We start from the raw sequence: 16,887 nt of genomic DNA, 5'->3' as shown, positions 1-16,887 counted from the left end.
AAAAGAATATCAGTAAAATATTACGATATTTGTTTTATTGTAAATGAGATATTTTCATTTACTGCCGAAAGCAACAAAAATTCACACGAAAATTGATATCGAAAATTTGATACGCATCACCAAACATTTATATAATCATATTTATGTTGGCTTTTATGCTGCTTTATGTTGAAAATGATGTTTTATTTATGTTTAATGTTTCATATGCTGTCATTTCCTGACACTGTGTTGATTGGTTTCAAATATGTTTTTAATATTCTCTATAGTTTTGTATTTTTGTGTTAAATTTCTATATACAGTTCTAGAAAATACAACCTGTACGCAATATACAGGTCGTTTTTTATATTCATGGTCGATGTGTTTTATAAAAGTTTTCAAACTAGCAAACTTTAAATTGGAGCTTTACGTTAATATAGATAGATCAAAATTAGCAAAATTTTGATAATGGGATTGGGGCTTTTTCTTCTTTTTTAGAGAAGTCCGATTAATTTGAGAACTTTTTATGTGTTTAAAACACCAAAATATTATAAATAGCCTGATATTCGAGAAATTATAATTTTATGGAATACTAAAGCTTTCGAATTTTCGAATTTCAATTGAAAATGGGTTTAGGTACATTAAGTAGTACTTCATTAGGTAGTATTATAAGAAAATTTCTCAATGAATGTATGACGGATTTATTTTATGTATACGGAATCCTAAGAAAGGGATTGTTTGACACAGATTTAAATGATTTATATTATTCGCATATTTTTATGGTACGAAACACGAAAAAAACTGTGTTTTAAATTTCTATTTTTGTGATTTTTATTCAACAATATGAAGGGTGCGTCATAATAAAAAGCTACGTTTACACTGTTTTATATAATTTTAAGGTCATGAGTTGGAAAAACCATGAATTATGAGGTCATATGATTGACTGGAAATTCGTTCAAAGTATTAGAGTCTTATATAGAATTTTGGGCGATAACAGAGAAAAAAAATTAACCAATCGTTAAATAAACATTGTTTTTGAATTTTTTGGGTCAAGATTACTTTATAAACTAAGTTTCATTAAATTCTGAAACCGAAATTTTTTTTCGTTTTTTTCGATTTTTATTGAAGGGGTACCCCTTGAAAAAATTCCAAAAAATCGAAATTAATTTTTCGACTCCAATTTCGATAGAAATCTTCTTTTAGGGTAATTTCGACCCAAAAAGTACAAAAATCGGGTTTATTAGACGAATGGGTGAATAGTTTTTGATATATCGAGCAAAATCGATCCAGATATTGTCATATCTCCAAAACTACACCTCCAATCAGCAAATGAACCGGATTTTTGAATTTTTTGGGTCAAGATTACCTTATAAACTAAGTTTCATTAAATTCTTAAACCGAAAATTTTTTTCGTTTTTTTCGATTTTTTTTGAAGGGGTACCCCTTGAAAAAATTCCAAAAAAATCGAAATTAATTTTTCGACTCCAATTTCGATAAAAACCTTATCGTAGGGTAATTTCGACCCAAAAAGTGCAAAAATCGGGTTTATTAGACGATTGGGTGAATAGTTTTTGAGATATCGAGCAAAATCGGCCCAAATATTGTTATATCTCAAAAACCATACGTCCAATCAGTAAATGAACCGGATTTTTGAATTTTTTGGTTCAAAATTGCCTTATAAACTTAGTTTCATTAAATTCTGAAACCGAAAATTTTTTTCGTTTTTTTCGACTTTTTGAGTTGAAGTGTGAACGTAACTTTATAATAAATATAAATTATATTAAATGTAATAAAAAGAGACATAAGATATTAAAATACATAATAATTAAATAAAGATAAGACCACATACCTGCTTGTCGTTGAATAGTCTTTCGTATAACTATTACTATTTGGTGGTCTACTATTATAAAATAATGGATCTGATTCTGTTGATTCAGCATTAGCGATATAACGTTTATTATCACCAATCATACCACTACTGCCAACTGTTGTTGAGCCACCATATCCGAAATCATCATGCGGTGAATATCTTTGCTGGAAAAAATTAATTTAAAATTAAAACACAAATTTATTAAATTTTGAAAACAACTTTCGAACCTAAAGTGGTTCGGCTGTTTGAGCAAGTACGGTAAATTTTCATTTTTTTGGCGTTAAACGATAGTTCAAAGTCCCTTGATCACAATAAACACAGTTTTGGCAACACAGACATACAAATTGGCAATTGCCTAGTTGGCTAATCATGTGACAGCCGTACCACTTTAAGAGTAGTAAATCTGGACGAACTGTCAGAGTTTTTCAAAATGAATCATATGAATGATTCATGTATCCATGAATCTGTAGATAGTTTTGAACTTACTTTATCATTTTTTAATATGTAGCTATAAAAATTTTATGTGTCTGAATGTCTGCAGGTCACGATTTTGTATAAATAGTTTCACTGTTAATTCAACAGTCTGTGAACTAAATTCGAGTTAGAAAATATTTGTTCTAGACAAAGTTTTAGACATTAAAATACTTTTCAATTGCGAAGGATAAGAAAGGATTACTCAAAATTTTACGTCTAAACATGATCAGACAAACATACACTATTTTTAATCAACAGGCGTGTAACTGTACACAATACTTATACATTGTATGTATACATATACCAAATATACACAGCAGCATATTTATAAAAATTGTTTTTGATTATTATTTTAACAGAACAGACAAGAACCATTTCGTCATAAATTTCAGGCTACGGTCTGCTCTATCAACCCTAGAATCCAAAATAAAAGAGTATCTCATTGAGTTGATTCCCTTCTCCCTTCTACTTTGTCTACATTTTATCATTTCTGTGTCAATTTCCATGATTTACCACTCATTTTCAAGGTTATCATGATGGCTACTGACGAAAAATAGATTCATGGTCTAAAAATAAAGATTTAATGTTATTCGGTATATAATTTGTATATCATATCTGTAATAAAATTGCCTATATTAATATTTTTAATCATTTATATATTATTTCTCTAGTCTGGTTTTTAGACACGATTACCGTACGGGTCCAGCTAGTATTTCCTCATTTGTTATGCCTTTTTTGCCGGGATCAGTTCAAAATGCAAATGTTTACAATGATATATAAATCCTTCAACGAATAAAATTAAATCGTATATCGTTATCGTAAATAACGAACTTAACTAACCAGTAACCAACCATAATAATATAGTTTTAGAAAATTTAATTTATTTTAATAAGCTTATAAATTTAATACAATGGACGATACAGATGGATGGATGGATGGATGGTCACAGACGGACAGTGTACAACGGACCGTCAACATTACAACAAAAACCACATAAAATTTTGATAAATATCTATTATTAAAATACTAGCTCGACCCGTGTCAAATTACGCAGTGCAGTACCCGTGTTTCAAAACAGGCTAAAGAAATAATATGTAAGCAATTTACTTTGTTTTTGTGTATAGGCAATTTCATTACAGATATGATATACAAGTTGCATAGTAAACAAAATTAAATCTTTATATTAATTCTGTTAAATACTGATCCCTTTATACTTTTATAGCTCAGATCCTCAATTGGGACAAAAATTTGCCCAAGAACGATCTCTTTAGAAAAAAAGACGATTCTTCGGGTTTTTTGGGAAAACTATTGATTTTCGCTGATAACATTAAATGGGAAAGTTGAAGATAATTCAAAAATATGTATTTTGAGCTAAGTCTCGACACTGTATCTTTATCCGTTCTCTAAGTTTCTACGTAAATTGATATCTTTTTCTATGAACGTTGCCCAGCACACTCGAAATATTTAGCAGGACTGGCTCAAGGAATATAGTAATAATAATATACGGTAAAATAATTTGACATAAAATACAAAATAAACAGTTATTTACGAGCTTCGATTTTCAATTTTAGCTGTAAATACTTCATCAAATATTTAATAATATCCGTTTGAAAATAACAGCTTTTAAATTTTTTATGTAATAACTAATAAAAAATATATGAGCTTTAGGAATCAGTATCTTAAAAACACAAGCTAACGATTTTGTTGGAAAATAGTCCTAACTTTTCTATGTATATAGCAAGAAAGTTTGGTGGGTGTGAGAGCCTATGTTCTTTAAGTTATTCTTGGCTGTGTGGTGAAAAAAATTTCATTCTAGAATATTGATATCTTGTGTGAAGCCCCGAAAAGATATAATAGAATTGTCCAGAATGTTTGAGAAACTTCACTCACACTCGAATTGTTATTATTTTCACCCAATATTTTTTATTCTTCAAGAAACTATTTTTAAAATTTTTGTGGTCGATTTAAAGAGACCAATAATACTCGAAAGGATACAAAGAAAATTTAGATCATTTCGAATGTTCAAACAAATTTACAAAGTGAAAATTGAAACAAGTTTTATAAATTTCTATTATGAATCCGTAATTATGTATACTTGACTCATGCTTGACCGACATCTTTTTTCTATATTTCTTTTTGTTAAATAAATAATACCTACTTATATGGGTACACAACTCAGAAAACGTAGTCGAGGTCGAATTGGGTTTTATTTATTTTTCTAACATTCGAACAGGACAATAACCTGCTGATATAGAAAATATATCATGTATATTTTATTGTGCCATTTTTTTTGTAGAATTTAATAAAAATTGAAAATTTTATCAAGAAAATGGAAAAAACATGTTTTTATTAAAAATAAAAAGTATACATTCTAAGAAATTATTATTTATTTTTTTTTTGAAATATAAAACTTGTGGAAATTGAATTTCGGACTCGGGTAAAATTAGAAAAAACGTTACTGTTGATTTAATGTGTAACAATAATTAGTGTAAAAGCGTGAGATGCTTGTGGGCGGGGATTTTTACGTTAAAATAGCTTTTTTACAAAAATGGGAGTACTCCCATGGTAAGAGAGAAGTAATTAATTAAAAATTAGTTGTCATTTCATTACCATTAACTAACCTGTTAACTAAACTATTGTGGTTGGCGGTAATCGCTCTATAAATATTTACTTATCCTAATATCCAAATTAAACAGGGTGATTTAATCTACTTGAGTCAACCATATACACTGTAAGGAAATGTACTATTTGCATATTTTCTTAACATGATAGCAAATGAATCTTTTATTAATAATAAAATTTTTCAGTCATTTAAATACTGACTTTCTTGAACGAAATCTTTGACTCGTTAAATATTTACTTGTCATAAGAACATCAACAGTTGTTGTTAAGATCTAGCCAAACGATTTTTTCCCGGGCGAAAACTTTTATAACCAGGTCTTCAGAACGCTTCGAAAATTTTAATTTTTCCCAAAAACTTTTAATATTGAAACCTGAATTAACATTGGTGGCAAAAGAACTTCCTTAAAATATATCTTTTGAAAACTTTTAATAAAACTGTTATAATGAAAATTTCGAATGTTTTTTTTTGAGCTTTCTAGATCATTCTGTATTAAAATTAGCATAATTTTCTTGATAGTAGTTAAAGGTCGTTAATAACTAAACTAACAGGAAATATTACGTTAAACATTACATATACTATTTGGGGAAATTACAATGAATATATTGTAGCTAGGAACCTCATGCCTGTGAGTACGTACAGTGTAACAATTTTACAGATATCGTTATCCTTAATTACCTCAACAGTTTATTAGTCTACAAAACCATTACCCCACCATTCATATCCCAACATACCCAAGCATACCCTTAAAGATATTATCCAATTATTTAAGTACATATTACAGATACAGATTGTGTATTATAGATCGATTCTTAGCACGAAAAATGGATTGGGACTCGTGATCTGAATTTTATAGTCCAAGATAAAAAATCAAATTTTTGACCACAGCCATAAAATAATCGTTTCGTCAATAACGGATTTTCGGCAAAAACCCATACTTTTTTTTAACGATTATATACCGAATACCTTGAAATTGCGAAGTCAAAAAATACTATAGCAAAAATAACTATAAAATAATCATTAGTTCCTTCAATAACGAGGCGAAATTTCCACATTTTTTGTTATCAAATGCTTATATCTCGAAAACATTGTGGTTAGGTAAAAAATGTCTAAATTCGTCTAAAATATATAAATCCAATACATTTTGTTAAATAAATAGAATTTGGTAGCCAGAAGAAGGGTATTTCTGCCCTACCGCATGGGTGTAAATCGAAAATGCTCAAGTTCGCATGAATATGATTGTGCTCAGGACACTTCGACAAATATTTTCCATCAGATCCCATACAAATCGACCTTTTTTCCTTGGTCATTTGTTTCCTACAATAAATTTGACCTTAATTTGAAAAAAATGACGCAAATTATTAGCTGGAATATATACAAACTAGCGACCCGCCCCGGCTTCGCACGGGTGCAATGCTGATACTAAATACACTACAGAAAAACTGTGAACGTTGTATATAAAAACATAGCGGCCCGCTCTGGCTTCGCACGGGTATAAAATATATAGCCTATGTGATTAAAATCGATCCAGTAGTTTTGATTTATTCATTACTGCCCGTGGCCCGCACGCGTTAAATTTGGAGTAAAACAATCCCCCTTTCCCTATACCATGAAGATTTCCTGCTATCTTTGGAATATCTAAATTCATACACTATATTTTTACTTATATACTTTTTTAAGAGATAAACATATACCATCACGTACTTTTCTGTAGACCTTTTCAATGTGTACAATACTTAGTACATTATTTTGATAAAACTCGTAGGGTTCAGCCTGCGTTTGCAATGTATGCGGAAAAAATGTAATTATTTACGACATCACATTAGAAACCTCAAAAATAGCAGTACTTCTCCACTATTTAATGGATGTTATTATACATATAAACCTTCCTCTTGAATCACTTTATTTATTAAAAAAAACCGCATCAAAATCCGTAGCGTAGTTTCAAAGATTTAAGCATACAAAGGAACATAGGGACAGAGAAAGCGACTTTGTTTTATACTATGTAGTGATGAGACACCTGATTTAAAAGAAATGTTTCTAATACACAATCTGTACTTACTGTAGCCATATCATATAAACTATATTAATTAGAACAACAGTGTAGCTAGCAAGTGTACTATGTTCATATAATTAGGTGTAAATTGTTAATTATATCCATCTAACTTACCTGATGAGAGGACGGTGAACCATGCCTATGACCATGATGATGATAACCAGGACTCAGATGATGTGAATGTATTGTGGGTGGTGGTAAATGTGTGGTACCATGTTGACCACCACCTGATGGTTGGATATCATCACGTTCATATGAGTTCTCACGTGATGTCTCCAGCGAACGTTGTGGTGTATGCATTTGATGGGCAGCTGACCGGAATTGAGATGCTGATGAATTTGCATGTTGTCCCACTGGGTAATTCAAATCTGATGTATAATCACTATCCTCTGAATATCCAGCTGTATATACGGGAAAAACAAAAATAAAAATATGTTTTATACAAATCAAAATAAAAATAAAAATTATCTGTTGATAGTTTTATTAAAAAATATGAGTGATATTTTTACTGGGAGGTGCAAAAAAATATCCCCACACAATGTAAAACATTATAATAATACAGAATGGCTATTAAAAACGTTACATTATAAATGGTACGAGAGTTTATTATTAATCCCCGAATTTATAAGGAACATTTTTTACCCCTAAACTTTTTCATGTTTGATCTCTAACGGTTTACAAAATGAGTCCTACGGACTCAAGATCCAATTAATATATGTTGCTCATTTACGAAGTCAAAGTCACTTTTTACGACCTGAGCCTCTATAACATTTCAGTTTGATATCAATTTTCGTTTTTGAGTTATCGTATTGGCAGACAGACAAACAGACAGACGAATAGACGAACATGGATTAATTAGCGGATTCTATGAACACCTATACTAAAATTTTCTTCGTATCATCAATATTTCTAAGCGTTACATATTTGGGATTAAAGTAAGTATACCTTGATATATATATATTTCACATTTATACAGGGTTTAAAATTTTTCCGAAAATGATTCTAATATCAGCAAGTGTAAACGTACTTTAAAACCAATCTGTATTACATAATACCATTATGGTTAAATTGAAAAACTGGAAATCAGTTTTTATTTCAATATCACGAATGTGTTTTCCATGAGAAAAGTAAAATGAGATATGAAAAACTGGAACATATCCAAATGTTTGTTTTTGTATTCTAACAAAATTTTGATAATCCTTCAAAAAAAAAAAAAGGTTTTCAAATCTCTCCTCCCAAAAAAGGAACAAAAATAAGTACAAAATAATACAATGTAACATCGTCTTAGAAAGAATATGAAAACCTTTGTCGAATTTTTTTCAAAGTAGATTACAAATTGGGCTTGGGTTTAACATCTTTTGTATCTAATCCTAAATCGGTTGTAAATGATTTGAATATGGATAAAGGTTTTTTAAAAGAAAAATTGTTTTAAATATATATTTTTTTTTTTTGGTAAGAATTTCAAAGAGCGTTTGTTTAGAAATTTTCATGAAATAAACATTTCACAATGTGTATAAATTTTCGATGATTTAATTTTAATTTCGCGTAATGGAATTAGTGGTGAAGTTAATAAATAATTTGTATCCGTTATCATTGAAAACTAATTTCCTATAAATAAAATTATTCATTGCAATAACAAGTGAAAATTCGATTAAAAATCGATTTATATTATTTGGCGAATTATTTATTATCAAATTGAATTGATTTTCACTTTATAAACTGGGAGAGACAGTTTTCACTCGAAGATATTCTAAAATTTCCTCAAAAATATACGGTCTATAAGTAACCGAAAAGTTGAAAAAGTTTTTACAATATACCTTTGGCTTTATGACTTGGGGACATTTTCCAACCGAACATAGCTTAAGAGTGTATTATTTGGACAATTTTATGTCGAAAGTATCTTATAAGTATAGTAAATAAACCGGAATGATTTGGAAAAGTTGGGAAATAGCACCGATTTTAATGAAATTATTTGTAACATGTTTTTAAGATCCCAAGGAGCCTTCAGTTAAGTTAACCTAGTCATAGGGGTGAAAAGGCCCCAGCGGGAGGTATATGTATCCCCGAAATTTTTTGAAATACTCATTTTGGCTTCAAATTTTTGATATGATAGGGTTATGACATATGTTTCAGGATTCTCGAACGTATCACCTAGAAAATCGTTGAGTGAAATCTGTCATCATATTTCCAAGTTCTCTAAAATTATTTGGGGTTTTAGTTTTTGAAACTTCCCAAAGAAGTTTCGGGGAAAAATTAATAATAATGTATTAAAAACTAAAATAAAATTGAATAAAAAATTAACATACAATGACCAAAATATTGCATTTGTCTTCGGGCTTGTTCGGCACGAGCTTCTTGATCCATAATATTATTTAACATTTCTAGTTTCCGTTGTAAATCAGCAGCTTCTGTATTTTCTGGGTCTGAAAAATAGATGGTAAATACATGAAAAACTTTCTTCCTTAGTAGATATTTGTAGTAAATTTTCCAAAAAAAAAAATAAAAATAATAAGTTGATAGTGGTAAATAGTGGAGATAGAATTTTCTATACAAATATAAAACACATATACTTTTCACAGAAACAGACTATGTTTTAAAACAGGTTGTATCTTTTAGAACTGTATATATAACATCAGTTTAAATTTGCTACAAAATTCGAGAGTCTGATCTGTTAAATCTAACTGATCATTGACAAAAATATACGTAAGATACTTTCGATACCAAAACGAAACGTGTGCAATAAATGATGTCATACGTTCTATGTGTGTATGTTTGTTAGGTCTATGGTTAAAAAAAGGGTGTGTTGTGAAAGCCTATCTTCTATCAAACAGATTCGTTATGTTATAATTAGACTCTGTCCTGGCATGTTTCAAAATTATATATAGTGTAACAAAATAGAGTAGTGTAGGACCTTTTTGGTCACTAGTTGTTATATGAAATTAAACTCACGCTATAATAAATAAAGCCTAAAAAACCGATTGAATATTCTTGAAATAAATAGAAACAGTCCTTATAAGTTTCTAAAATATTGAAGGAGAGACTATCTTATTGTATTGATAAATATGGTGGAAGTGCAAATAAATGCATTGTACATTATAAGATAGGATATGTTACATAATTTATCTGCGTTTCCACCATTTTTATTTCTGTGTGTTAAGGCAGTTAATTTGTTAAGGTGTTTCGCTACCAAAACGAAATACCGTGTCTGCTTGTTGCCCCTACATGTATTTCGAAAGTGTATAAACAGTTTTAAAAAATACAACCCGTATACAATACATACAATCACACATAATATAATATATCGTATCGCATATATAAACAGAGATACACAATTTACATAACATTCAACATAGATAAAGATAGAAGAATATTTATATTATATTGAGAACACCACCTCATACTTTGCACACACCAACATTTTCTTCATCCTTCCAACATTCAACCCGCAAAAGATTTCCCTCATTTATTCTATTCGTTCACAGTTTTATACTAGTTATAATATTCTTCACAGTTCGTTTCAAATAATCTGGTAGCTAAGTTCGTTTCTTTCGATTTAGTCCAATTTTGATTCTATGCCTAAACAGGCATAGATACAGCAGCAGCGTAAAAACTTACGCTGCTGTAAAATGACTAAGCCAAGCCTACTCCGATAATTAAGATTTTGAACCAATTTTTTTTTAACAAAAATGAAAAGATCATAAGTTTTATAACAAAACTGATTTTATTTTTTATTTTTTCAGTTTTCAAAGAACTTTTCAAAAGAGAAACGAAAACTCCCGACAGAAAAAATGTTCGTAAAAGATCGTATTATGTCATAATGTTAATTAATATTTGTATACGGTGTATACTATTCAATTAACATTATTACATCACAACGATATTTTACGGATATTTTTTTTTGGTTAGGAGTTTTCGTTGCTCTTTTGAAAAATTTCTTTTAAAACTATCTTTTACTTTCAAATTATCGTGGAATAATAAAAAATAAAAACTGTTTAAATTATTAATGATATTTAGCTCCCGGTCTTTATGCTTGTAAATGGGTTTGTGTATGCGGATGATATATAACCACCGTATCCTAGTTTTTCCTTTTAAATATAGTTTCTTCTACATCGCATAACCGTATATATATTTTATCAGATCAGAAGGAGTGCAAAAAGAAAATTCAGAGTAAGAATTAAGGTAGATAATAATATCTAATCATTCTTCTTACTTTATCAGAAAGAAAATATCAAGATTTATTTATAAAGATGAGAAAAATCATATTTCAATCTTTTTTTTTTTATTTTCCTTTGCTTTTTGATATTATATTATATATGAGAAAATGTAACCTTTAATTAGGAATATTGAGGTTGATTCGGGATAATTTGAGGGAATGGGATGTTGTTTTTATCAATTATTGGATGAATAGATGGGATTTTATACAAAATTATTAGTTTTTGCTGGATGTATTTTTTTTCTGGATTGCGGGTATATCTCAGTTACTTCAGTGAAGGACAGATACAGAATTTTTCTGGGTATGGCGTAAATATTAGGTAAGAAGAAATAATATTGGAAAAATCATTTGCCATGCGACAACCAGGGATTTAAAATACAACTATGAACAGACTAAAACATGGTTTCAACAAGCGTTGAATAAATACATGGATATTAACAAACCATAGAAATTTACAACATTACTGTTCAAGTGTATGAATAAACTATCTAAAAAAAATAAATAACCAAGTTTTTAATCCCTGAACTAAAGAAGGGGTGCTGATATTTTAATTGACAAATTCTCGGATGAAAACCAATTTAAACTTTTTGCTTCTAATGAATCGAATGCGGTCATTACGTGACACCTCATATATAAATATATATATTATCTATGCATTATAAAAGCTTTACTCAGGAATATTAAAAGATCAAATATGTCCTATATCTCGAAAAATAAAGTTAATATAATATGGAATAGGAATTTGAAATGATGTATATGAGTCGGAAAGGATATTTTATCCCTCCGTGATGGCTTCTGGTAAAAGGCAGGCAAACGGTTTTGTAAGTCATTATAAATGTTACACACTAATTATTTAGGCCAAGGATATGTGATGCGGACGAGATTATACTGTTATCATTTTTTAATAGGAATATTATGTGTAAAAAACAGGTTGTATGTTTTAGAATTGTATATTGACTTCCTGCATTGAACTCAAGATGATAGAATGATTTATTTTCTTCTTTCTGTCTGGAAGAGGGCTGAAAATATATCTATCGAAATAGTAATGAAAATAGCTTAGGAATGTTTACGACTTGAATTCCCTTGAAGAGCCTAATAGTACAAAAGGATAGGCTTAAATAAGTATTGCAGATGGCAAAAAAATAAGACTTGTTATTTTTAAAGGACTAGAAAAATTTGAAAATTTTCTTAGGCTATTAGAAGTTTTCTGCCAATCAAAGTTTTGATACTTTCCGATCCTCTTCGAGACAGAATTAAACAAATGAGACATCATTTCTATGTGCAATCCTAAAAAATACTACCTGTATAACGGGAACGAAAAAAAATCGGAATATTTTATAAATGGTTTTTCATCATGTGGTCATTAAAATATTTTTGGAAAAGGTTGGAAAATTAAGTTATGTATTTATATACAAAATATGTAATTTAATGGAAATATTAGTTTACATTCTCTTTTTGGTGGAATACAATCCTTTTTAGAATGATTTTTAAAAAAGTGGGTTACTGGCATTGCTCATCAAAAATTCTGTATCCACCTTTAGAAATATTTTAACTTTAAAAGAACAAAGTTTTAAGTAAATTATTTTTATTAGGTAAAATAAGGATTATTTATTTACTTATCAAGCACAAACTTTCGACATTAAAAAATAAACATTATTTCCTTTTCATTTTTACCAAGAAATTATTTTTCTTATCTATATTTTCATATACAGGATTGTTCAATAAGATATTACCATGTAAATTGGGATACATTTTGTCCAAAAGGATGTTACCACTTAAATGGACGAGACTTATATTTTAAGGGGATAATATAAGGATTATAAGTAATTTAAAATAAAAATTACTCTTATATTATGATCTTAAAATACATGTCTCGATCAATTTAAGTGGTAACATCTTATTGAACAATCCTGTATTCGAGCATCAAATTTTCCAACCATAATAATTTGTTTTCTTATCGCATAGAATACCGTTGTGTAGTGAAAAAGAAAAATTGGATACCCAAATCCGTACACGTATGCTGCACTATAAGGAAATAATAAGGATTACGAATAAATCCTTTGCATCCGCTACGTTAAGTGTGTTTTGTCGTGTTAAAATCATGATAATAATACAATAGATATGATGGGAGTTGCGAAATATATATGCAAGGTTCGTTTTGGCTTAGCGAAATTTAAAATTTTGTATATGTAAATTAAAAGGTATTTAATACGCCTTCTGTATAAACATCAAGTCGATTTTCTGTACGGTTTTACGAGAAATTAATTATTAAAAACAGAATTTAATTTTTTTTAAACCTTTATCAAGATTCTTCAAGTTTTAAGCTTTAAAAATTTTTAATTTTAAAGAGTTGGATTGGGTTTGATTTGGGTTGGGTTGCAAAATTTTTGAATCATTTTCATTTCTTTGGTAACGAAATACCTTAATATGAAACAAAGGTTGAAGCAGATATCGAAGGAGCTTTTTATTTTTTTTTACAAGGAATTTGAATTTGTTTATAAAAGCCTTATGCCTCTTCAAGAATTTATAAAATTTGATGTTAAAGTAAAAACAGGCCTAGAAATATAAAAAATAAAATTTGTTTGTAATGTCGTTTCATAAAAACATTCACTAGTTTTTTTGGTATTTTTGTCATATCGTTTGATGTTAGTTTATGTTTGTTCATAAAGTTTTCATGTTCATACAAACACAGATACACTCATGAGAAAAAGTTAAGGAACCGGTCAATAACTTTTTGAACGGCTCAAGAAAAAGAGTCGAAATTTCATATGAGTTCAAGAAGACTATCATGTCAATCGCTTAGCTTACCCAGGGAATTAGGTCGTTAATCTTAATTCACGCACACCACAGGGAATTTTCAGCCAATAAATACCGTAGAAATATCGAGCAATGGGATCCTTTTAAACGTTCGATATTACAACTTCCTCATGAAAAATTTTAGCCGTTTGTCTTCTACCCATTCAAAAATTATTTAATGGTTGCCGAACTTTTCCCATCACTTGTATACATACACAAACACACAAATAAAACGACTCACATTTACATAACGAGACGGTAAAAAGGAAAAAATATAAATATACAAAATACATTAATGTCAAAACACTCATATATACAAACATTTTAACACACAAAAGTAGGTTGGCATTTATCGTGGAATTATTTGCAACAAGCCAAAAATTGCCTCGCTTAAAACACCAAACGCGATATTAAAGAAATGCACTTTTTTAGTAACAAGCGCTCTTTAAACTTTGAAAGATTTCTCTGAGTGTTATTCTTGAATGATTTATAAAAGTTCGATCAAATTCTCAACGCAATATCAAGAACGTTCCTCGCTAAGTGATGAAATTATTAAGTATAGAATTTCGATTAAAATTTGCAGAGTGGATTCTCTTAGAACTTGGGAAAATTAGACAAAAATTAAGAATAAAGTTTTTCAATATATGCCATGGTTTTTGAAATATTGATGTCTAACGATTTAGAGAAAAGTTTTTGATGCAGATAATTCCAAAATATGTACCATTTTTATTTTTGAAAGACCACCTCAATATATGGGCATGACTTGGTAATATGTTTCTCTGAACTGTTGTAATATTTATCATAATTTAGAGGACACCCTGTTCTATGACAAATTTTTCACATTTCCATACAGATAAACTCATATATACCACTTTCTAATGTAAAACATGACAATATATACATACTTAGAAAAAATATTAGAAAAAATATTATAAATATCATAATTTTAATAATGTAATTCTAAGAAACGACCCTTATCATTTCTTAGAATCATCTCAATATTAAAAATTGTTCGACTTTGAGCGACGTTTCTAAGAAATCTAGTTTAATGAAGTAAATTTGTACTTCTATGTTTTTTGCTATTTTTCTATTCGTTGAGTGATTACTCGTATAAGCACAAATTTTATCTGGATAGCTTTTGAGAAAAGAAATATTTTTTTTGTAGAAAGACAGCAAACTTAGAATTGCGATCCTAGAATGGAAAATATCTGTATAATGAAAATTATCGGGGAGAAAAGTACTATCAATTATTATTTAATTATGAATTTTCAAATGTAAATTCTAAATTTTGAAAGTAGAAGAAAAATAAAGTATTTTTTGTTGAAAATTTGTAAGCTGGGTTTATTTAATGCATAGGCCAAATTTGTACTAAAGAAGTTTTTTGTAGGCTAATAATTGATCTTTTTGATTCATTTTACAAGAGTTAATTTTGAATTTTTGAATAATTTTGTGAATCGAATATGAATACACTTGGCCCTTTAAATTAATAGTATGTAACCAAATTTTGTTTTATTAAATGAAAACACGTTTTTCATTAAATTAAAGAGTTGACCTGCATAAAACTCCGCATGCTCCATTATTTTAAAATTTTGTGAAACTTGTATTTAGTCGTTTTTTTTTTTATAATTTTCATTTCACAGAAATTTAATTTACTAATTTGTAATTTTTCATTTACGTTTAAACATTGTCATGTTTTGCATCACACACAAAAAAAAACTCTTTGAGAGCTTAATTTATAAATAAATATGTTATCTGATAACAAGTGATTACAAATAAATGATGCTATTTAACAAAATAAACTTTCTTAGTTAAAACTGTCAGCGAAAATTTTGAGTGAGTCCTGGATTATGCTGGTTTTAATTTACAAATTTTATCTGGTATCCGATAAGTCCAGCATGGTTAAGTCAGACTATACAGGAGGCTTTTTTAAGTTGACATATGCTTCAAACCCGATAAATAAATTTAATCGAGCAAAAAGCTTCGAATGTAAAATGTTAGTTTCAATGGCACACATCTAATATCGGCATCAAATTCGTTTTCTGGTATAATTAAAACCGCACTCTGATTTATAACTGACAAACATAAGATGAACGTTTTAAATTAGAAAGTTGTTCTTTATAAATAGGCAAAAAATTTTTCTTGGAACCAATTTTTTAACAACTTTTTGTTAGTTTGTTCATTCAATCTGAACAAAAATGGTCTTTTTTGAGAAACAAACAAGTTTTATTGGATTTAGTGGAAAGATTTATTGGAATCGTGCCTAGATTTTGTAGAAACAATTATACGAAATAACAATTTTCATATGAAAATTGTATGTAAAACTTTTCTGTCCGTTTTAATCTGCCGATTTGAAGAAAAATGTTACTTTTTTGATGAATAACAGCTGTCATATTTGAAGTGTTCATTTATCGATTACCAGTTATGGAGTAGGCTGATCTTTTAACTTGATCAAGTTTAATTCCTGCCTAACATGTGCGCCTGCACACCCAATATTTTTTGCTTGAAGCATTTTTATCAATAAAAGTTATTTATAGAATTTCAAGTATATGTCAACTTAAAAAAGGACACTCTATATATTGAACTTTGTATGCATTTTGTGTATTTGTACATCATTCATTTATAATCACTCTGTATTATATATAAAAGTTGATATACACACACAGTGAGTGCATTATATTCATAGAGAAAAGGTAGTTCATATATTTTTTTTTTGAATAACATTAAAAATATAAATTTAATTAAAACTTGTATAAACAAAATAAAGATAATAATTTGTGTGCGATGATGCACCTGCAAAAGAAAACAAAACCAACAAAAAAAAATACTTAAACAGTTACAAAATGAAGCAGCACACAGCACAAAAAACGGTGCGATAATAATAA

At 28.7% G+C, this 16,887-nt stretch overlaps 1 protein-coding gene across 1 annotated transcript in view; it reads right to left on the bottom strand.

Annotated features, from left to right (window-relative positions):
- The window catches only part of LOC123300715 (protein unc-13 homolog B), a 367,411-nt gene that overhangs the window by 314,866 nt on the left and 35,658 nt on the right, over positions 1-16,887 (bottom strand). Inside the window, exons 5-7 of the mRNA XM_044883344.1 lie at positions 9,303-9,419; positions 7,111-7,397; positions 1,826-2,010 (exon numbers count right to left, since the gene is read on the bottom strand). Coding sequence (XP_044739279.1) covers positions 1,826-2,010; positions 7,111-7,397; positions 9,303-9,419 — 589 coding nt within the window. The remainder of the gene's footprint in view (positions 1-1,825; positions 2,011-7,110; positions 7,398-9,302; positions 9,420-16,887) is intronic.

The sequence above is a fragment of the Chrysoperla carnea genome, chromosome 5, assembly GCF_905475395.1.
Source record: "Chrysoperla carnea chromosome 5, inChrCarn1.1, whole genome shotgun sequence".
NCBI lineage: Eukaryota > Metazoa > Arthropoda > Insecta > Neuroptera > Chrysopidae > Chrysoperla > Chrysoperla carnea.
This window is presented reverse-complemented; position numbering and strand designations above follow the sequence as displayed.